The following is a 25,286-nucleotide window of genomic DNA, read 5'->3' as shown; positions in this document are numbered from 1 at the left end:
ATGTAACGTGGTGGACATTCCAAACTCGTGGATGAAAAGACCGAATTTTGAACTGGACGAGGAAAAAGACTCGCGTTGATGAACAGAACGTCAGATACCACAATAAGTATCAACCATGCATTACATCTAGAATGGAAGCTATTACCTGACACAAGAAACAATAATTGTGCCTCTATTATAAAACAATATGTTTATTACACACTATAGATGAAAACACAATAACGAGAAATTGCATCATGAATCTAGTGGAAGAATACCACGATATTAAAAAAATAACACGATGTATAGAAGATTGATGAATGATTTCCTGCTAATTGCATTATCAACAGAAAGAAAATTAGTTGTTTGACTTTTTTAAAATTTTTGGTAAAAAGAGTTTCACTTTTCACCGTAAAATTTTTCATCAACAAAAAAGGCCAGAGACCAAAATTTTGACTTTCAGTGTGTTTATGTCTGAAGAAGAGTTATCAAATGAGAAGAAGAATTTATTTCAACAGAAGCATTTGTCAGCTCCACCAGAAATGCTTATATGTCCTCAATTAATTAATTAATTTTTTTTATTTTTTTAAGTTGTCAGTTCTCGTGATCTTTTGAGTTTTAGAAGTAATAAAGTTTCGTTTCAGTTTTTTAGAAGAGTGAAGACTCCAAACAAAACCTCGAGTGACAGTTTGGTGATTGAAGAAATTTTATTTATTTATTTTTCTTCATTATTTAAGAACAATTTTGGGTTTCTGAAGAGCAGTACACTTTTAGTTACTTAGCAATATCTGAGAAATAAAAGGACTTAAGAGATAGCAGAATGACAGAATCTTACTGATAATGAGTCATTTATGACATAAAGGTGAGACGATAGAGACTAGACGATGAACAATCTCGTTAGAGCACTTGTCCAAGAAAGGGAAACGTCCTAGGCTCGAGTTCAGGTCCGGAACACAGTATTGTTCTGCTAAAATTTCCCCATTTAAGGAGATCGAAATTAACTAAAGTGCGCGTCATTTATGACGGCGGCCGAGTTTAGGTTCGTTCTGCGCATCTGACGTCACAAAACACAGTCAGCCAATTAACAGAGAACGACGTTCCCAGAGCTCGACTGCAGTGCAGAACACGGACGAGTGTCTCAGTTTTAGGAACGTTCAGTCATAAATAAAGTAATTGAATGAAAGCAATGTCTTGATAGCAGACTTTATTTTATATTTCCTATTGTACTTCGACGAAACGTGAGTAATTCATTGTTATACCAACAGTGTTTGTCTGTATTTTGCATCCTAGTTTGAACTCCTCCAGGAAGTCTATTGAGTGACGAACCACATGAGCGCAATGGTTAAAGTGTTTGGCTGCTAAGACAAAGGTTCCGAGTTGCACCTTGTTCAGTGCTTAATATTTTCTTTATTTAAAAACAATATTGAAGTGTCTTACTTCATGAATTTTATTCGTTTGATTGTAATTTTTTGAAATTTCTAGTGGCAACTGAAATCAACCATACGGAAAGTATACACTATGGACTTTTACCTCTGCAAACTCTTCAAAATTTCGTGCAGTGGTTTACTACATTTAATGCTGCACAACAACTGCGTTGAACATCGAAACGAAATTAAGTCACTTATGGGGGGAAGGTATCAGTCAAGAAGATGTATAAAAATCAAATTTTTGGGCCACATAGTTTTTGTGAAATCGAATGATACGTGTGTCAAAGCAGTCGGAACACCATGTGTCTGCAGAGGCGAACAGTGCAGTGATGACAAAATCGCGCACAGCGTGGAATGCGGGAAGCACGTCTCTGTAGCAGCGAAAGGGTTAATGCGACCGTGGTGGCTTTACTTCATAAACTGCGCCCCCCCCACCCCAAACGTAAGTTTGCTTGGCGCGTGCAACTGGCAACGCAGCAATCTCCCGCGTCTGGGCGGGCATGCGCGAACCGTCAAGATAAAAGAATTGAATTATAACTTTAAATGACTTCGGTAATAGTATTTATTTCTTCGCCACTGGGTTGCACGCTGTTACAAGCACAGAGTGGGTCTTCAATCTTGCATACCCGCCTCGTGTAACTCCTTGATATGCTCCTACCGCCTATTGCGTAAATTCATTAATATTGATTTTATTCTTGCGGCGGCCATGAATTATATTAAGACGCGCTCCCCTCACGCCACACACTGCCCTCAAATGGTCATTAGCCAAGGAATTACTTATGCAGTGATCTTCGTGGTAGCTACTACCTGGCAATAACACTAGTTCAGTTGTCTGCACAAATCTGTCAGCTCCAGCACGTCACCTCCTAGGGACCAAAGCTCGTCTATTGGCTGACATTAGACCCTCACCATCTGTCAAACTTGCGTGAGTGAACCGCGCCCCAATACAAATAAAAGCTATAGCACATTGACATTAAAATTAGCTGTCCTGTAACCAAAAAGATTACTTTTTCTGTGTGCGTCTACTTAAAATTGCAAACCTTGTTACATATTAGACAATTTGCTGAATTATATTGTCATCATATCTCTCTTGGATAAACAACAGCTGTGACACATTAAGTAGTAAGAATTGTTGCTAATGACAACAATAAGTGGTGTTACACTTGTGTGAGGACAGTACTGCACACGTCACACGTTATGTTGCGCAGTCTGTTGACTCGTCAGTATCGACCACAGATGATGCCAACATCCTGCACTTCAGACTATACACTGAGAAAAATCACGTTTTGAGAAATATGTTAGTTAATAAACCCAATTACGTAGGCAACGAAATCAAAATTTTTTATGGAAACATTGTCCTGTTAAAAATAATTAATTCATCTCATAAATTTCTTTGATTAGTGATTTTGTTTTTTGCACACACAGGAACTGTTCGAGAAGCGGCAATCGGAGTTCATATGGCTGCTGGTACTGAATGATAGGGAGCCGGATTTGGTGTTGCACGATCTACACATTGAATTCAACTCGAATTTCTATGTCGTTGTGCCATCAGTTAAGGGTAGACTCAATATACTGGAAGCTTATAGGGTGGGCAAGGGATATCCGCTGGTTACGAAGAAGTACTGCACATGGCACGCCAGCAAACAACTTACCTGTGCAAACGAGACCATCAGTAGGCGCCGGAAAGACTTGATGGGATACAACATGAATTTGGGGGTTGTTGAGGTAAGTCATCTTTCGACGTACTCAAAAATACATCTTGAACTTCCTAAAACCGAGAAAAGTTGAACTATGTCTGACGCGTAGTACTGGTTCCGTATGTGTGGTAGAAGTAGATATTTTTAATAGAGGCTACTGGTAACTAAAAGAAACAACAGTGCATACTGAAACGCCATCTCCGAAAACAGAAGTAACGAATGAAGCTGAGGAGCACTTAATTTTTTTGTGTAATCGAAACGAAACTGCCTGTTATAGTAACGTGTTCAGCAATGATGCTCTTGCTAGAGGTTAAGTAGGTGTGGAATTAAATGCAAGATGTAACGGCAGCACATACACTTCTGGCCATTAAAACTTCTACACCACGAACATGACGTGCTACAGACGCGAAATTTAATCGACTGGAAGAAGATGCTGTGATATGCAAATGATTAGCTGTTCAGAGCATTCACACAAGGTTGGCGCCGGTGGCGACACCTACAACGTGCTGATATGAGAAAGTTTCCAACCGATTTCTCATACACAAACAGCAGTTGACCGCCGTTGTCTGGTGAAACGTTGTTGTGATGCTTCGTGTAAGGAGGAGAAATGCGTACCATCACGTTTCCGACTTTGATAAATGTCGGATTCTAGCCTATCGCGATTGGGTTTATCGTATCGTGACATTGCTGCTCGCGTTGGTCGAGATCCAATGTCTGTTAGCAGAGTATGGAATCGGTGGGTTCAGGAGGGTGCTGGATCCCAACGGCCTCGTATCACTAGCAGTCGAGATGACAGGCATCTTATCCACATGGTTGTAACGGATCGTGCAGCCACGTCTCGATCCCTGAGTCAACAGACGGGGACGTTTGCAAAACAAAAACCATCTGCAAGAACAGTTCGACGACGTTTGCAGCAGCATGGACTATCAGCTCGGAGACTGTGGCTGTGGTTACCCTTGACGCTGCATCACAGACAGGAGAGCCTGCGATGGCGTACTCATCAACGAACCTGGGTGCACGAATGGCAAAACTCCATTTTTTCGGATGAATCCAGGTTCTGTTTACAGCATCATGATGGTCGCATCCATGTTTAGCGACATCGCGGTGAATGCACATTGGAAGTGTGTACTCGTCATCGCCATACTGGCATATCACCCGGCGTGATGGTATGGGGTGCCATTGGTTACACGTCTTGGTCACCTATTGTTCGCATTGACGGCACTTTGAACAGTGGACGTTACATTTCAGATGTGTTACGACCCGTGGCTTTCCCCTCATTCGATCCCTGCGAAACCCTACATTTCGGCAGGATAATGCACGAGCGCATGTTGCAGGTCCTGTACGGGCCTTTCTGGATACAGAAAATGTCAATGGTGGCTGGGCAACTGGCTCGTCACAATACGCCAGTCACTACTCTTGATGAACTGTGGTATCGTGTTGAAGCTGCATGGGCAGCTGTACCTGTACACGCCATCCAAGCTCTGTTTGACTCAATGCCCAGGCATATCAAGGCTGTTATTACGGCCAGAGGTGGTTGTTCTGGGTACTGATTTCTCAGGATCTATTCACCCAAATTGAGTGAAAATGTAATCACATGTCAGTTCTAGTATAATATATTTGTGCAATGAAAACCCGTTTATCATCTGCATTTCTTATTGATGCAGCAAATTTTAATGGCCAGTAGTGTAGTATTATGCATGTTATGATTTTCGTGCCATGACACTGAAATACAATTTTCTCGGTTTTCTTGACCCTCAGTTCTCACTCTCATCAACGTTTCGGAAGGCAAATTCCCCTTTCCAGCATCTGGCACAATTCTGGTCATACAATTTGCCTCTTTGTGTGGTTGACGGCTGCGAAAATTTACATCCAAATCGCTGCAATGGCTGATCCTCGACATTATTGAACTGTGAGTACCTCGCCTGTAGAAGCGATCTTTTGAGTGTAATGTGAAGAAATCGCATTAATGCTCACTGAATCGTTTCTACAGATGTGTAGGCGAAACGGCCGTGATATGCTATAACTGGGTTTTCTCTTTTGATGCTAGTCAGTTGTCAGGATGAGCATTACTGCAAAGGGCATTTGATTCTAAAGCACTCTGACAGGGTGAAAAACACTAAATAAATTACTTTTTCTCTCTTAACAACATGTGGGCAGGGTGGGTTCTTCCTTGGCTCGGGATGAGGTAGAATGAAACAGCATTTTTACATAAGATAACTTTTATTGAAGATTTGTACAACGGTTTCCTTACTGGATGTTCTGGCTGGGAGAGCGGTAGCAGTGTCGTCTGCGAAGCCTTACTGCGTGAGCGGCGGCGTCTGATTACGCCTGGTGGTGTATATCTCGTGTCACTGTTTCACCCAGTTGACTGGAGACGTGCATCGCGATGTGGGCCGTTTAATTATTGACAACAAAGTCGTGAAACGGATGGTGATACCTTGGATGTGACGTCCCATTGTTTCTTCTGTGTACGATGTAGTCTCTTCCTGCATGATGGTCTTCAGCTCCAAAACTGAACTGAAAACTACTGCTGTCGGGCCCACTGCGTCTCACATATTTATTCACTTCAGTTCACTGGAGGTGAACGACTTCACGGTCAATGCCTCTTCTGTCTTCTCGAAGAATCTTATTAACGTCGGCCATTGGCTCTTGGAATGTAGGCAAGGGCATTTGATCACATGTGACAATTGAGAAACACGTGAGCTGGTCGGGTGATGCCCTGATGGCTGAATCGACAGCTCTTGGAATGTAGGCGAGGGCCTTTGATCACATGTGACAACTGAGAAACATGTGAGCCGGTCGGGCAATGCCCTGACGGCTGAATCGACAGCTTCCGCTTTTGTGGGGAGGGCGATGACTCCTCCTCAATGTGTTGACTTCATGGTCATTGGCTCTTCTGTCACTGCTGCTCTGCCTGCTGTTTGCCAGTGTGTAATTCTTCTGAACTAAACTAAGTTTTTCATTTATTTTCTAATTTCTACTTCACTTCACATGATTTCACTAATTTATTTACCTATCTTAAGTACCACTCAACATTCCTTCACTCTTCACATGGCAAAAGCATTTACACAAACAATGAAAACTCTCGACTTAGACGATTACACACACTTCACATTAAGTATGTTGAAAATATTTTCTAACTTTACTAAAGCACTGTACGCTCATGAATCACATAGTTCACACATAAATCGTTGTAATAAGTGTAACAAATCTTGATGACAATGAATAAACAAAAATAGATTTTTCACTTAGAAAATTACATAGCAACACCTGTTTAATCTACCCTATATTAATGCAAGAATATCTATTTTACAGTATTGTTTATTTTAACATGAGACTGATTAATAAAGACTGAAGTACAATAAACAAAATTAATACACTAATGCTCAAACGTAACCACTGTAGTACATCAGTTAAGAGTGTGGTATCCAGTTAACAAGGATTTGATGAAGAGGTATATGTAATGGTGCTTGGACTTCCGCAAAGTTATAATTTACGATCACGCACGCAAAAGAGCGCTGCGCCAGCGACCGATTTTATAAATAATTTTGTTCTTTTTTTTTTACTTTTGCGTAGTTTTTTTGTTTTTAAGAACTAAAGGAGGACTCTCTCTCTCTTGTTTTGAGACGAAGGACGTGTATTTTCCCGCTGTGTTGAGTGTCCTTTTGGTGAAAATTAAAATTACATTTCAAAGTGATGTTGTTTCAATAGCTAATGAGAAGAAGAGATAAATAAAAAAAGGAAACACTACAATTGGCGACCGTGACAGGACGTGCAATCTTCGGATTTGATACAAGTGCAGTTAGGATTTGATACAAGTGCAGTTTGGATTTGATACAAGTGCAGTTATTATTAATTTTGGACATTTTATCTAATTTTAACCACTTAATAGCATCAAAAAATGAATTTGGACTAAGTCTCATTCATTTCAGTTGTAATGTTACGTGCATGAAATTTACAACAATATTGTTTTCCCTGTTATTAATTTTCATTTTCATGCTGAGGAAATTAATTTGGTAAAAAAAAGGGAAAAGGATAACGTTCGATAAAATAATTTGCACGGACGCGAAAGAAAAATTTTGGATTGAAAACTGTATATTTGACGCTACATTTGCAACATAAGACTGACAAAGAAAAAATGGTGAGTACAGAAATTTACATTTTTTCCAGTTTCAAGCAGCCATCTGTACTTCCTTTATTCCGATCCATTTATTTCGAAATTATTTTTTCAAATTGTAGTTAAAATTGATTTACTACTATTATTGCAAATGATAAGTGAAGAGCATATTCACAGTCATTTATTTGTGAGAGGGAAATTTCAGTGCCAATTTTATAATTCAATTTCTAATTAGAAATCATATAGAAATATCCATTTCCATAAGAGAAATTTCAGATTTCAACATATCATATTTAAAAAAATTTTTTTTACCATTGGAAAATTTTATTTGCAATTAATTATGAAAATCGCAAGATGGACGCTAGACGCGTAGAAATTGTTTCCGCAGACGAGCTTAGTGAAAGTGACACATTGCAAAACATGTCCGACAGTCAAATGAATATTGAACTTAATAGGGAGGATGTTCAAGACATAATTTTACCGGATCGATTAAGACAACAACCCCTATATTTAAACAGATTTACAGGCGAATGGAGAGTGAGTACTACGCGACAAAACGTGACATTGACAACGTCAACTTCAGAACCAGACATCAATCAGACACGAAAAAATGACGAAAATAAGACACAGGACTCTGACATGCTCAACCAGATTCTGAAGTTACTTGGTGACCAAAACAGAAAATTTGACACTTTAGACAAAAGATTTGACGATTTAGACGAGAAAAATGACAATTTAAAACGTAACATTGGGAAATTTGACACTTAATTCGATGAACTGACACGGGACATAAAACAAAATTTTGAAAAACAATCAAGACAAATTGCCGACTTGACAGAAACCACCAGTAGTCTTGGAAGGAAATTTACTGACTTATCAGACAAGGTTACGAGACAAGAAAAGGTATTTGTGGAATTCAGTGACGAGACAAAAACTGACTTACAACGATGTAATGAGAAATTGTTAACAGTAGTTTTTGAACAACAGAAAACCAGTACCCAAGTTGACGAATTACGACAGTCACACAATTCCGTAAAAACAAACCAAGAACACTTAGACCTGATGATTACAGACCTTTCAGACAGATTAAATGATGTAACATTGGAGCAGAAATCCTTACAGGAAAAGTTAGAAAAGCTTGAAGACAGAGCAGATGTAGCATCTTTAAAGAATGACACAACTCTAGCAGAAAAACTTGTACATGAATGCAAATTATGTGATGATTATTTAGATGAGAAGTTTGAGACAATGACACAGATCATTTTAGATAAGACAAAGGAACAAGTAGAGAAATCAAATTCCTTGGTCACATCATATCAACTGAAGGCATTTATCCAGACTCAAGAAAAATTGATGCAATAAAGAATTTTCCATCCCCACAGAATCGTAAACAACTCAAAGCCTTTCTTGGTCTATCTTCATTCTTCAGGAAATTTGTACCCTACCACCTTCTTAACAGTCCACATCTTCTATCTTTACTCAAAAGAAATAATATTTGGAAATGGACAGAGTTCTGTCAGACAGATTTTGAAGCGATTAAGAATGCTTTAGTTAATACACCGTTGTTATGTCATCCTGACATGACGTCAGACTTTTGCCTAGTAACAGATGCAAGTTCCTATGGGCTCGGAGCATTTTTATTCCAAATTCATGTAGAAGATGAACAAACAGTCATCAAACCTATAAGTTTTGCTAGCCGCACTGTCACTGAATGCGAAAAGTCATATTCAGTGACCGAGCGCGAAACATTTGCTATAGTATGGGCGTTTCGCAAGTTTCGCTACTTTCTATGGGGAAAACGTACTAAGCTTTATACTGATCATCAAGCTCTTTCTTTCCTGCTATCATGCAAGTTATTACATCCACGTCTTGCACGCTGGTGTGCATCACTACAAGAATATGATTTTGATATTATATATATAAAAGGAGAATCCAACATTATAGCCGATGCTCTATCTCGTTTGCCACAAGGCCTACAAGAATTTTCAGATGTGACAGAACAAACATCAGATTTCAAAATTTTACTCATGTATGATGGTACATTTGCACCTTACTACAAGAACATGTGCAGGAAGTTAGTCATATTGCAGGACAATGATCCCAGGTGGATCCAGATAAAGAATAAATTACGTGCAGGAACAGACCCACATCTTGAAAAATATTACACGTTACACAAAGAAGTATTATTTCACCGACGAAACCCTGAATCACAGCATTGGTGTGTTTGCTTACCTGAAGCTCATGTTGATGATTTTATTTTATTTACACACAGAACTTGGGGACACTATGGTGTAACCAAATGTACAGATAAGATTATACAATATTGCTATTTTCCAAATTTAAGGCGAAGAGTATTGAGTAATATTAGGAAATGCATCATATGTCAGAAAGCCAAATATTCTAATTGCACAAGCATGAATGAATTGCACCCAATCATACCTAAGAGGCCATTACAGCTAATTTCTTTAGATATTGCAGGACCCTATCCACAAGCACGTGGAGGAATGAAATACATCCTTGCTGTGTTAGATGTTTTCACAAAGTATTTAAAATTATATGCTTTACGTTCATTTTCTACCACTGCTATTACCAGACGTCTATTAACAGATTATTTTGTAAGAATAGGAAAACCTGAAGTTATGATCACGGATAATGCAGCATATTTTACCAGTTTGAAATGGAAGACATTTATTGAAGAACAGAATGTTAAACATATTTTAATTTCAAGATTTCACGCAGCAGGTAACCCAGTAGAAAGAACATTTCGAGAATTTGGACAGTTTATGAGAACACACACACCAGAGAAGCACACAAAATGGGTAGAATACCTAGCACCATTTGAACAAATAGTGAACAATTTAACTCACATTTCTACTGGATACACACCAACTGAATTAATTATGGATAAAACAGAAAGAAATGAATGGACAGACCCTCTACCTAAATTTACAGCAACAACAAATCATGTTAGTTTAGAAGAAAAGGAAAGACAAGCTTACACAACATTATGTGACAAAGCTAAGGAAAGAAAGCAGAAATATGACAGAGGTGTCAGGAAAGCACAAACATTTCAAGTTGATGAGTTAGTTTTACTAAGAACACATCCTAAACCCACAAAACAAACATTTAAACAAGAAATGGCAGATCTTACACTCTAAACCATACCGAATTGCAAATATTCCACACCCTGGCTGTTATTCATTAGAATATCCATTAACACATAAACCTAGAGGTCTACATCCACACAGACATTTGAAAAAATACATACAGTAAAATGTTAGCTACTGAGGAGAAGATAATTAATATGATATACAGTTATGATGAGCCTACATTTAAGTTATACAGATACTTACAATCCAATGAATGCAGGTAAGTCTAGAAAGCAATGTGAACCATCCAATAGCTAATAAGATATTTGGTTATAAGAGGAGTTGCTATTGAGGCATATACACATTAGAGGAGGCATATACACATTAGAGGAGGCAGAGAACTGAACAGAATTATTTTCTTTAGGAGGCATGTGATAATAGTAATGTTGATATGAGTGATGTGAGTGACTGAATGAGATGAGTGAATGTAATTTTAGTTTAATAAGAGGATAAATAGTAATATGGAGAGAGGTAAATGGAATATAAGATGAGAAAAGGGTATTATTATTGTTGTTGTTGTTGAAGTAAAAAGTAAGTGGTGATGAATAAGAGGAAAATATATATATAATGCTGAGGAATAAGTATATGTTATTTTGTGAAGAATGAATAATGGATAGGTGAGAATGTTATGAGTAATTGAGAATATGTTGAGAGGAGAGAAACTAGATTTGAACGCTATATCACATGTACTCATGGAATACAGAATGAAAGTAATGGAAAGAATATTATTTATTGGAAGATTGGTATGCCTGAGATAATAACTTATGTGGTGTCTTATATATTCTTATAACTAAAGGTGAAAGTATAGATTTATGTGGAGAGAATTATTTACAGCAGCCACTGTTGGAAATATACCAGAAGATTTAAATCTATAACATATTAACACTAATCTAATGGGAACTTGTAATGAAATTTTTGGAGTTATGTAGGCTTGACACTTCAGATTGGAAGAATTATTTAAGAGAACATATTTAGCAGTAATCTAATGACATAATTAAAGCTCATCTACTGAACTGAACTGACGCACCATTAAATAGAAAGGAGAATAAGGAGAAAACAAAACGTCAGTCCTCTGTTGTGGCTCATACTCTCATCCCTTCCTTAGAAGGACATGGAGAGACATACACAAATATTTATTTATGAATAGAATTTTACAGGTACCACAAGGTAAATACAGAATGGATATACAGCATGGAACACAGCAGCAATTATCTAAGAAGATTTATTTATTTATTAAGTAAAACATTTATTTATATTGCTTGACACTCATGAAAGGAAGGAGATGAACTACACAAACTTTATAGGGACATGATTGACTTGAACTATATATATATATATATATATATATATATATATATATTCACTTACCACACTGATGTACATACTTGTAGGATCCTAAGATATTTAGAGGGGCACCACTCTTAGAAACGGTAATAGAGGGGTACCACTCTTAGAAACAGCAATAGTGGGGACACCACACTTAGAAACGGTATTAGGTTCAGGAACTTTTACGTTATATTAAGTTAACATGTATTTTATTTATCATATTTTATTTTGTGTAGTCCACTGTAGGAGATGACTTTACTAGTATTTATGAAGTAGTCAGCAACCATCCCATGAACCTATCCTCCTACAGAGGGCTGTCTTGAAGCTTGAAATATGTGTAAATTTTATTCCAGGAGGCAAGATGAATTTTAAGTTGAATATTCTAGCGAGTTGCCACAATTATCTTCAAATGTTGCAAGTGTAACGAAAAAAAAGAGCTAAAAATAAAGTGTATATTTCAATCTGAATGTAATGTAATTCACATGTCAGCACAATGATATTGAATGTAACCTAAAAAAAAAAATTGACTATATTTTTCATTTAATTCTGTATATGTACCATATGACAACAATGTATCTCATGTAATGATTAATTGTAAATATTTGTATATTCATGTACTTATTGTATCGAGAAATGTATTTTAAGGAAATGTTAATGAACTGCAAAGGACTTGTGCATGTAGCACATGATTCATATAAATGGAACTGAAAATACAAAGAAAAAACCAACGTGATGGAACACTGGTCAAGAAATATTTACGTAGTGTCAATATGCTTTGAAGTGTACGGTGTTGTGGAAGCCGGCAGGTCTTCAGGTTGGTGTAAAAGACAAGCTCATCACCTGTCGTAGGCAGTGAGGTGTTTCCTGTGCCCTCATTGACCATTTATACCCCGGTAGACGCCACCAAAATTCGACTGCTGGAGATCACAATTTCGTGTTGACACATTGAACAAACTTTGGATTTTCTTCAAGTCACACATAAGAGATCCAGGCAGTACACACACACTCAGAATCCGATACTACGTTTAAAGACATTGGAGCAATATAATAGAAACATTTATTGTTCGAATTAATTCCATTGTAAACATGAATCATGTGGACTGAATTCAAACGCTGTGCTAAGCAACGATACTACGCTGCAATTCAAAGACATTAATGTTACGACTCCTAAAGAAGATACACACCAAAAAGACTGTATACAAAGACTGATATGCAAAGCGCATTGTGCTCAGAAATATTTTTTGTAATATGTAAATTTCTTATTTTCTCATATATGTAGTATCTATGTAAATTTTCTATACTGCCACGCTCGCTTGCGGAGCGTGTCAGTAGAGGAGGCATTGTAATGGTACTTTGACTTCCGCAAAGTTATAATTTACGATCGCGCACGCAAAAGAGCGCTGCGCCACCGACCGATTTTATAAATAATTTTGTTCTTTTCTTTTTTACTTTTGCGTAGTTTTTTTGTTTTTAAGAACTAAAGGAGGACTCTCTCTCTCTTGTTTTGAGACGAAAGACGTGTATTTTCCCGCTGTGTTGAATGTGCTTTTGGTGAAAATTAAAATTACATTTCAAAGTGATGTTGTTTCAATAGCTAATGAGAAGAAGAGATAAATAAAAAAAGGAAACACTACATATATTATTATTTGGCTTATTTTTTCGTCTTAAATAAAACAAAACTGTACCAGGCAGAAACACCAACAGAAAGGTTCCAGATATACCCATTCCTAGCATTATAATTTTAGTTTTGTGTTCACTTTTTAACTTTAAGACATGTTGCATCAAAACATTGGCATCAATTTTGCCTTGCTGTGAGTTTATGAACATATCTAATGACTTCATAAGGGAACTGTCAAGGGAGTCTTTGAGGTAGGATAGATTTTGTGTAGGAAATGCTTGCATGGCGTTTTCGGAAAAAAGCAAGCAATATGGTAATGGACCTACCAACATAGTAAAAACAAAAACAAAGAAAAGAAGGAATACATTGTTAACTACTAGATCTACATGTTTCTTCGTTCAACTTTTTTTAAGAAAATAAACCATTATCATTTATTAATTATTTACATTTGTATACTATCCACAGTCTACTATGATACAACTAGGACATTCACACCTTTGGTCGAAGATTTTATGGTGCCATGCCTGTATGTTGTGCTGGTGTGGCCACCCTTTTTCCTTTTCGGGCACTTCCTCCACCCTTTGGAAAAGCAGACACTTTTGTTGAAGGGATTACATCTGGAGTGCCCTTAAAAGTTTTTAAACGACTTGCATGGACAATAGTAGTTCGGGTGGGCAGTTGCAGTTTAACATTAACTGGTACGTGATCTCAATAATTTGATAAGGACCTCTGTAGTTTGTTACTAGTTTCTTCGTTTTTCCTTTCGCAATGTATGGGGTTGACAGCATCACCCACTGACCGATTTTGTAATTTGGATATTTAGCTTGGGTATTATCTAATCTTTCCTGTCGTTCCAAAGCCTTTGTATTAGATTTTGAACCTTTTTCCATATATCCTTCATCATTCGACAGAAATCTTTTACTGTTTCTCCTACTTTTTCGTTTTTCTGTCTGAGTACATCAAAAGGGGACGGAATTTTTCTCCCATAGACCACTTCATAAGGTGACATGCCAGTTGCTTCATACGTTTTGGCGTTGTATACCGACACGATTATTGGTAAATACGTATCCCAATTAGAATGTTGTTCATTAATATAATAACTAAGCATCTTGCCAATTGTCCAATGAACTCTTTCTGTGTGTCCGTTGCACTGAGGGTGTAATGGAGTTGTACGTAATTTACGTATTTTTAGTAAGTGGCATAGCTGTTTCATTAATTCAGACATAAAATTAGATCCCTGATCTGTGATAATATCTTCAGGCACGCCAAATTTAAGTATCCAGTTGTTAAGTAAAGCTTGGGCAACTGTATTTGCTTGCTGATCTGGGAGACTCACCATAGCTAGATAGCGTGAAAAATGATCTATAATCGTAAGAACATACTTATTACCAGCAGGTGTTTTATGAAATGGTTCGTAGAGATCCATACCACAGATTTGAAATGGGCATGAAACCTCGGGGAGCCTCTGTAAGGGTATTTTTAAACGAGAAAGTTCAGCTCGTTGTGCACATGCAATGCAATTACCAACTTACTGCGCAACATCCTGCTTTCTGGTTTGCCACCAAAATCGCTCTGCTACGCGTCTTTCGGTTGTCCGCTGTCCACCGTGTCCTGCAAGGATATTATCGTGGGCCTCTGTCATTATTCCTTATCTAAGGTGTTGGGGAACAACAATTTGCGGTCCAAGTTTTGTTTTACGGCATAATACACCATCTTCAAAGCAAAATTGTTGCTTTTTTTGCATTCTGCATCCTCATCTTGCGTCTTTCTCCAGTCCTCAGTATCTCGGGCTGTTGCTTCCAAAAGTGCTATTTTCCAACTTAGGCAATCTGCATTCGTGTGTTTTTTGCCTGGTTTATGGATAACTTCGAAATCTATTTCGGAAAGACATAGGGCCCAACGGGTGAGACGACTAGATGGATCCCTTAACCTAAGCAACCATTTTAAAGCTGCGTGGTACGTAATAACCTTGAATTTCCTACCATGCTAGTAGCATTTAAAGTATTTGATGCCATAAATAACACTTAACAGTTCTTTCTCCGTTGTGGAATAATTTCTTTCTGCCGTTGTTAGTTGTCTCGAAGCATAGGCTATGGGGTGTTCCGCGCCATTAGTATTCTGATTCAAAACAACTCCTACTGAATGACCACTTGCGTCATAGGATAAAATAAATTCTTTATTATAATCTGGGTAGGCTAATACTGGACTGTGTGTAAACTTATCTTTAAGGGTTTGAAATGCTGATTCACAATCTTCAGACCAATGAAATTTTAAACCCTTTTTCAATAACTGGGTTAAGGTTCGGGCAATTTCAGCAAAATTTTGAACATATTTCCGGTAATGCGATGCGAGACCAATGAAACTTAGTACTTCCTTAATGCGTTGTGGTGTTGGGAAATCCTTAACTGCCGAAATTAATCGAGGAGCTGTTTTAATTCCTTTTTCACTAATGACATGCCCTAGGTATGTAACCTCTGTCAATGCAAAACTACATTTTTCCACATTTAATGTTAATTTAGCTTTTCTAAGTCTCTGAAAAACGTTACGCAGACGCACAGCATGTTCATTAATGTCTTTGGAGAATACAATAATATCGTCTAGATATACACAACATTGCTGAGTTTTGAGTCCTCACAATACTCCATCGAGTAGTCTTTGAAAAGTTGCTGGTGCGTTTTCAAACCGAAAGGCATTCTTTTAAATTGACAGTGGCCTCCAGGGGTAGAAAATACTGTTTTATGCCTATCATCAGGTGCGACTTCCAATTGATGATATCCGCTACATAAATCGATTGTTGAAAAGTATTTACTGTTACCCAAACTGTCAATGATATCTGTAATGTTTGGAAGAGGATAAACATCTGAGATAGTTTGTTTGTTAAGGTGTCTGTAGTCACAACAAAATCTATTTCCTGTTGGGATCCTATGCTGTGTGATATCTGTTGCTAGCAGTGGACCTTCTGCATTAAATAAATCTTGGAACCTAACTAAAACTGCTTCTATCGTGTCTATACCATTTCCTTTCGAATGCTCAATCTTCTGGCGTAATGCGGTTTTATAGGCGTCTGGTTTCTGACCATCAGTAAAATCTGACCAAATGAAATCTTCTTCTTCAAAAGTACTGACTGTAGCTACTAATATTCCCTTATGCAACTCGTTATCCTCCACTCCGAAATTGTCAATATGTACCGGTACTTTTCTTTCTTCCTCAACGTCTTGAACCTGTACAACACTTCTAAGTACAAAACAATGTGATGCATCTAATTCCTCATTTTCCTCTAATGGCTCTATTAGACACACTGTACCTGTAGGTACCTCGGCGTCAACGGTCATCCAGAAAAGTTTTCCTGAGCCATCTGGTATCTTATCCTGCGAATCAACCTTCAAGGACGTTGCACGGAGTGTAGTTGATTTCGCCTTCCGGTTGGGGAAATCTTGTGGCAGTGGGCCCTTTGAGCGGTGTCACCTAGCTGAAACACTATTCCGCTAAGTTCTACAGTTTTCTGTCTGAGGTAGATTTTAGCGTGATGTTTATTCAGGAAATCCAGCCCTAAGATCGCGTCGTACCCGTCAGTTACCTTTGTTACCACCTCTACGTCTTCTTGAAATTGTACACCGTGAATATAGAAGATCAATGATTTACATCCTAATGACTTCACTGTACCTCCTCCTACCCCACTCAATGTATACCTTGGAGGATCATATTTCTTTTCTCCAATGTATTCATTACTCACTATTGATACGTTTGCGCCTGTGTCCACCAGTATCCTTGCCTCTTTATCATGTATGGTAGCAGATAACCAGCATTCCGCCTTCACATTCGCCTTAATAGCACGAAATTTTATTGGGAACGCCTGGCGGAGGCTCCGACATTCCCGTTTGAGTTAAACTGATTTCTGTTTCCAAAAACTTTCTTAGACCTGCATTCCTTGAATGTGTGACCCATTCTTTGATAATTAGTGCATTGAGGTAGTCTGCAGTTTTTTGCTATATGTCCCTGTCGATCGCACCTAAAACATCGTACTCCTGCTGAAAATACATTTCGTTTCTCCTTGTATCTGGTGGCAATGTCTATTTCTTCGAAAGCCGTCGCCACAGATACAGCTTCCGCTAAATTTTTAGGAAACTCTGCCCTGATGCGACGGGACGTTTCCGGAGGTAACCAGCGTAAAAATGTATCCAGAGCTCTATCTTCTGCCTCTTGTAAAATAACTTTATTTGCTTCATCACTGGTTGTCAACTGATAGGTGTTAATATTAACTTTTCTAATCCTATCTACAAAGCTTTCTAACGACTCGTTTTGCCTCTGAGTATAGTGTTTAATTTTTCCCTATAAAATCTAGAGCTGGTCTGTTTTTGAAAACGTTTAAGTAATCCTTTCTTCAATTCCTCAAATGTTGGAGCATTCCGTAATTCTTCATGGTATAATACGTGTGATTTAGCCTTAACTTTGTCATTTGTAAGAGCTGTTCATCTAACTATGATCCTAACTTTGCAGCTGCTACTAAATCATCAAAAAAAGCTGTTATGTCCTCGCCAGGTTTACCTGAAAAAGGAGTTGCCAAGGCTGCTGCTGAGGGATCTAGGGTGGGAGAGATTTAACTGGTATGCCTAACCTCACACAACTGTTTAAATAATGCATTAGTATCATTTTTAAGCTGTATTATTTGATTAACTAAGCTCTGAATAGCTTCCTCAGTAGAAAACGCTTGTGGTGCTGACTCTGACTTTGTACAATTTCGTGTCATCATTTTACAAACTATTAGTTACACAATCTTACTACACTGAATTAAAATATGTTTAAATGTTTTCGAAAAACTCTTAAAATTATGAGACAAAATACACTTCTAAATAAAGAAAATATTACGACTGCTATGCAAACCTCTATTCTTTCACACATCAAAAAATACTAACTGTGGACCTTTAGTGACTGTCATTCACACCTCATATTGAGCCAAAGGTTTCTTCTCTGACAGCAAATGTAACTGGGTTTTCTCTTTTGATGCTAGTCAATTGTCAAGATGAGCATTACTGCGAAGGGCATTTGATTCTTAAGCACTATGACAGGGTGAAAAACACTAAATAAATTACTTTTTCTCTCTTAACAACATGTGGGCAGGGTGGGTTCCTCCTTGGCTGGGGATGAGGTAGAATGAAACAGCATTTTTACATAAGATAACTTTTATGGAAGATTTTTACAACGGTTTCCTTACTGGATGTTCTGGTTGGGAGAGCGGCAGCTGTGTCGTCTGCGAAGCCTTGCTGCGTGAGCGGCGGCGTCTGATTACGCCTGGCGGTGTATATCTCGTGTCGCTGTTTCACCCAGTTGACGGGAGACGCGCATCGCGATGTGCCCCGTTTAATTATTGAGAACGAAGTCGTGAAACGGCTCGTGATACCTTGGATGTGGCGTCCCAGTGTTTCTCTTCTCTAAGCGGCCGCGTGTGTTGTGCGTCGACCAGCGGAGCGGCGAGGCGGGGGAAGGCCAGTGTCCCGGACTTGAACAACGGACTCCCGCTTGCCAGTCTTCGGCTGTCAGCAATGGTTCAAATGGCTCTGAGCACTATGGGACTTAACTTCTTGAGGTCATCAGTCCCCTAGAACTTACAACTACTTAAACATAACTAACCTGAGGACATCACACACATCCATGCCCGAGGCAGGATTCGAACCTGCGACCGTAGCGGTCGCGCGGTTCCAGACTGTAGCGCCTAGAACCGATCGACCACTCCGGCTGGCTCGGCTGTCAGACCTTCATCCCAGCTCACAGGTGACTGCTGATGTGAGGTCGTCTCCTTCCCGTCCTCACGAGTCATCTGGGTACGTACAAATCATTCTTCAAATACCTTTTACTTCTGTCTTCTGGCGGCGAGGCTGCGGCTTATTATTCCATCACAGCGGCGAACTAGGTGATTCTGTGTACGATGTAGCCTCTTCCTGCATGAGGGTCTTCTGCTCCAAAACTGAACTGAAAACTACAGCTGTCGGGCCCACTGCGTCTCACGTAATTATTCACTTCAGTTCACTGGAGGTGAATGACTTCACGGTTATTGCCTCTTCTGTCACGTTGAAAAGCTTCTCGAAGAATATTCTTAACGTCAGTCATTGGCTCTTGGAATGTAGGCGAGGGCCTTTGATCACATGTGACAACTGAGAAACACGTGAACCGGTTGGGTGATGCCCTGATGGCTGAATCGACTACACTTGGAATGTAGGCACGGGCCTTTGATCACCTGTGACAACTGAGAAACACGTGACCCAATCGGTCGATGCCCTGATGGCTGAATCGACAGCTTCCGCTTATGTGGGGAGGGCGATGGCTTCTCCTCAACTCGCTGACTTCATGGTCATTGGCTCTTCTGTCATTGCTGCTCTGCCCGCTGTTTGCCAGTGTGTAATTCTTTTGAACTAAACTAAGTTTTTCATTTATTTTCTAATTTGTGCTTCACTTCACATTGATTTCACTAAATTATTTACCTATCTTAAGTACCACTTAACAATGCCAACACGGAAGGTATTTGCTTGGTGATATTTGGGATTGCTTAAATTACGTTTATAACTAATCTCTTCTGTTTATCTGCGTTCATCCCGTACCTACGCAGGGTCTGCCCGTTAATCGGGAATTTAGATGTTAGTGGGTCGGATGTTCTTGCTTGCCACCACCCCTCCTCCTATCCCATTTTCCAGATCCCCCCCCCCCCCCCACCTCTCTATCCCCCATCCCTCCTGTTCCACTCTTGGACGGAAATTGTATACTACGTCTGTTTGTGTCCGATGTTAGCCGTGCAAGAGTGTGAGAATCGTGCAGCCGAGGTGGGACGTCGCTATCACCCCGTTATTCAGCTATTCAGCTGTGGGAAATCTCCTAAAAGCCACATCCAGGATAGTCAGCACACCAGCAATTGTCGTTAATCCGTCAGGTGGATTCAACTTCCATCCGGGGCCAGCGCACTTACCAGAACGCCGAAAGAGGCGTGATAATGAGTGAGGCTACCCGGACGGGTCAACATTTATAAACACGTCAGATGCACCACAACTGTCGACAGGGATGACTATCTGCCGTTTCTGAATGTTCGCGTGTAGTAGAAATCTGTTGGTGCTCCGCGATGCGGGGTTCACAGTAAACACACTCACACAGACCTGTCTGCCAACGACGAGCTGCTTTCCTCCAGAACAGCGATTTTCTTGTCTGACGACCCTAGCGCAGGGCAGGAGGAGTACGTGTGACGATAAAAACCTGTAGATTGAGCTGGAACGTCCAAAAATGACTTTTTATTTGGTCGGCTATAGGATGGAAGACATCTGACGGCACCGAGACGTACAGGAAAGAGCGAAGAAAGAGACGGAAGAGTGGCCTCCCTACCGTTTGGCAGAGACCCAAATGAGAAAGGAATCATCTTCTGACGATGGTCAAAAAATGAGGGATTACGCACTCTTCTGACTAAAAGAAACGTGTCAGAGGTTGTTCAGCCAGTATGACTAGCCTTACAATGCAGTCGTTCAATTGGATTCTACATTTTTGATGAAGGTACTGACTGCATCACATTGAATAATTTACAGATAGTCCGGTGTGCTGCTACTGTTACGCATGGCATGAACAATCATGAGATTTTTGTTGCATCTACAAAGTCCCATGTTACATGCATAATATTTTTAACGAAGGCAGATTCTTAATGTAAAGGTGGAGTATGTGTTATTGTTATGACTTAATGCAAGGTTATATCGTCCTTTAGAGTACTGTGTGCACAACTCATAGATAAACACACATGTGATGTAATATGATCTGGTAAAGTAGGTATACATGGGTAAAATCTAGATAAAACGTCAATTTTTTCCTCGTTTTCGTGGGCAAAATAACTGTTTCAGCTGAGTCATGATAATGAACGATCGTCGGGTTACGGACCAAGTGGAGCAGAACTGAGTATCCATTTTTGAAACAAAGAATATGAACTGTTCACTTGATTAGTGGTGACGCTATATGCTAAGTATAGTAACGGCATGATTGACCAGAATTTTTATGGAAAATGCAGAGGTCCCCGTCCTACTAACGTCCTAATTCGAGATGAACTACTACGATGAATGACGACCAACTATATTCGTTCAGTGTTCAGGACGACGTGCAAAATATTCAAGATTAAGAATGATTCCGAAGAACCCGGGTTACATCTAGACTCATACTAACGACCGTACAGTGACAGCAAAAACTTGATTTGTTTTACAGTATCTGAGATGGAACCTATCTACTTAATAGAATAAATGGACACCATCTTCCCCAACTAGGAACGTTGAAAGATATACACGCTGCGGCGCTTGTTAGAAGAGGATGAGGCAGTCGTGAGCAGCGTCAAGATTTAGGTGACGTAGTCGAGGCATTCTCCAAGATCAAACTTGCTGTGAAACACCAGTGGAGTGGATTGGTTATGAATCCACCAGCGAATATCACGTTCACCTACTCGTGATTATCGTCTTCCGCAAAGAATAATGCTGGTTACATTGCTAAAATTGTTCGCAAATTACTGGAAGACACAATTGAAGACTAAGAGTTATTCTCAGTTTGCACTTCTGTGTATTTTAGCCTAAATGAAAATCAGTACGATATACTCGATCGTCTTGTTTACTATTGTTTAGACTCTTTAACTTCCTTCTAATGGCGTTTGCGGATTACAATACACCAGACCATAGACGTAAATAGGATATAACTACTTCAGTTATTACTATCACATGAAACAAACAGTATACATAGCTTCATTCGCTGGTCTATAGCCTCGTCGTCTAGCTGTCCAAAAAATGAGCGCATATCTGAACTGTATTGATCAGACACTATTTCTCTGTGGTTTATGTTGAAACTTTCTCATTCTACATGTGTGTATATGAAGAAAACTATTTGAAGACTCTGTCCAACGTATATACACGGGGACGAAATATATGGCCAACTACATAAACGAGGTTGTATGTGGTGTTTATGTCTGGTCTGATAATGTTTGACGGACTCTTCGACACTCTTGTTAAGAACCTGACATACTGCTCTTTGCCACACTTGTGTTCTTTCCATACATTTAATTCCCTGTTGGGTTGTTTCAGGACTGGCCAGATGTGACTTTCTTCAACAAGACACACTGCGGAGGTTATGTGTGCGAAGTGTGGGAAGTTCTGTCGCAGAGAATTAATGTCACGTGAGTGTAATTTTGCTTACATAAAGTACATAGTGTCTGGGAAAGAAAGGGCAATATTTCACAAAGTCAAAACGATCCGATACGCATATCCTCTAAATCGAACACTTCTGCAGACAAATCCCTCTAATTTCTTTTTATATTTATAAAAATGTGCCCATTTTATGTGTTAAATATTATTTTTTAAGTTTACAAGTATAAAATGACGTACAAATGGCTTTTGACAAATTTTGAATTAATTTTCAAAGAGTTCGATTCACTACCGAGTACTTTAATCGTTGAGGAAATTGACCATTCCTAAACGAAAAATAGCAAATGTGCCTAAGCACTAGGCTAACATACACATCACAGTGCTTTATTTCCTGCTAGATACCAAATCACATCAATGTGAATACTTAGTCTTCATCTAATTATTGACTCAGTTTCCCCTTATCAGTATCACAGGAGTTTATTTCAGACAGCAGTCTTGGAAAGCCATTTCCTAAGAAAGTGATATGATCCATGTAGGAAGTAAGTTTTTATTTAATTCACATAATGCACTCAGAAAGTGAATGTTAACTACGCTACATATCGGTGAGTTGTCGGTAGCAAAAAGATTTTTACTGCGTATTGACTTCATATCCTAGATCTTGTGCTGCTGGCCGGACATATCCTTCAAGACTAACCATATGGTTTTAATTTTATCCAGAGACGTCAACAAAACGCGATGTTTTAACTTCACAGAATGGGCATATAATTAGTGAAACTGAACAGTCCCAGTTTCTAGGTGTTCAGATAGTGGAAAACTGACGTGGAAAGCCCACGTTCAGGATCTTGTTCAAAAACTTAATGCTGCAATTTTTACTACTCGAACGGTATCTGAAATAAGTGATCGTTCGACACGAAAATTAGTCTACATTGCTTATTTTCATTCACTTATGTCGTTTGGTATTGTATTTTGGGGTATCTCTTCCCATTCTAAAAGGATATTTTTGGCTCAGAAATGGGCAGTTCGGGCAATAAATGGTGTAAGTTCGCGAACCTCTTGTGGACCCATGTTCACTATTCTGGGTATTTTGACCTTGCCCTCTCAATACATATATTCTTTACAGTCGTTTCTTGTTAACAATATCAGCATATTCCCAAGAATTAGCAGCTTTCACTCAGTTAATACGCGGCAGAAATCCAATCTGCATTTGGATCGCACTTCCTTAACTCTTGCGCATAAAGGTGTGCAGTATACTGCTGCATCCATTATCAATAAGTTACCACAAGAATTCAAAAATCTTAGCAGTAATCCATACGCTTTCAAATCGAAACTGAAGAGTTTCCTCAGGGGTCACTCCTCCTATTCTGTTGAGGATTGCTTTTACTTAAACTTGTGGCTTGACTCTTTTTTGGCTTCATAAACGTTTTATTTTATCTGTTATTACTTTTAAGTTGTAATTTCATATAATGACACATTCCATGACCTTTGAGATTTGCTCCTCAATTTGGTCCTACGGAACTAGACATGTAAATAAATAAATAATTAGCTATTCTGTTTACATATTACACTCCTTTTCCTTATTATTGACATTTTAAGTAGCTTACAGTACTGTTTGTAATGACTACGTAGCTCGATTTAGGCTATTTCTAATTTTCTGACATAGCTACCATTTTATTGTATATGATATCCTTATCAAAGTAGTCAGCCACTGATGTGGAAAATTTTCTCCGCCCAGGGATTGGGTGTTGGGCTGTCATTATCATCATCCTATTATCCTCATCGACTGCAGGTCGCCGAAGTGGCGTCAAATTGAAAGGCCAGCACCCGGTGTACGGTCTGCCCGACGGGGGCCCTTAGCCATACGATTAAATAAACAAATAAGCGCTATTGAATGATTTTAATAGAAAATCGGAATACCAACTTGAATGTGGATGAATGGTATACATTTTATGTTGCTTTCACTACTAGTTTAAGACTTAAAGTCTATCAGCTTCAGAGGATACAAACTGTACACGACTAGCGCTCATATTCAAGCTATACAAAGCACACTTACAGAAAGCATTTGATTGCAACTGATGTCATCATTTAATTTCGTCTTAGCTGATGGCATTCCAAACTTATTTTACTACAGTGAAATTATGAGACAGCGAAGTATCCAAAGCAATCTATAGAAGTATGAATGTTCATAAGTAAACTGCAGTAGTAGAAGGTTTAAATAGCTAAACGTAGTCCAACAGTAGTGAGAAATATAGAAATAAACAAACTACTCTCTAATAAATGAATGTATATGAATTCACTCATTTGCTTAGGAACTTGTTCCCTCTCTTAGACCTGCCTTCCCTCTCTCTTTCCTCCCCAGTTCCTCACCATATTCCCATTTTCCTCCTCCTCCCTCTGCTTCTTTCGCTCACCAACACAAAACTGTTAAAGAAGAGAATGTAATACCGCGCCAAATTTTTGGTGCTGATTGAGAGCTGCTCGAATTATTTTGTAGATGGTGGTGTGATATAGTCCAGGATGTAAGCGGTGACGTGAATCATCGTCAGTGAAGGAAGTTGGAGGATCGTATATGAGATTAGCGTTGAACTTTACATCAAGATACGGGATCACGGTCTAGATGAGGTGATGGAATTGTGTGTCTTGGAAGCAAATTTGTGCGTGACGGACAAAGCAAGGTGGACGTGACATAAGAAGCAGACTATCACAGGCTAGTAAGAAACTAGGGCTCAATGTGAGGATGAAATTTCTGAGTATGTACTTGTGGATCACAGTATTGTGTGCAAGTGATTTATTCAAAGAGGAAAAACCGAAAGAGAAGGGAAGAAGGGAATCAAAG

At 39.0% G+C, this 25,286-nt stretch overlaps 1 protein-coding gene across 1 annotated transcript in view; it reads left to right on the top strand.

Annotated features, from left to right (window-relative positions):
- Positions 1-25,286, top strand: part of LOC126153456 (glutamate receptor ionotropic, kainate glr-3-like) — a 104,982-nt gene that overhangs the window by 10,296 nt on the left and 69,400 nt on the right. The window contains exons 2-3 of the mRNA XM_049916073.1: positions 2,832-3,131; positions 22,394-22,485. Coding sequence (XP_049772030.1) covers positions 2,832-3,131; positions 22,394-22,485 — 392 coding nt within the window. The remainder of the gene's footprint in view (positions 1-2,831; positions 3,132-22,393; positions 22,486-25,286) is intronic.

The sequence above is a fragment of the Schistocerca cancellata genome, chromosome 2, assembly GCF_023864275.1.
Source record: "Schistocerca cancellata isolate TAMUIC-IGC-003103 chromosome 2, iqSchCanc2.1, whole genome shotgun sequence".
NCBI lineage: Eukaryota > Metazoa > Arthropoda > Insecta > Orthoptera > Acrididae > Schistocerca > Schistocerca cancellata.
This window is presented reverse-complemented; position numbering and strand designations above follow the sequence as displayed.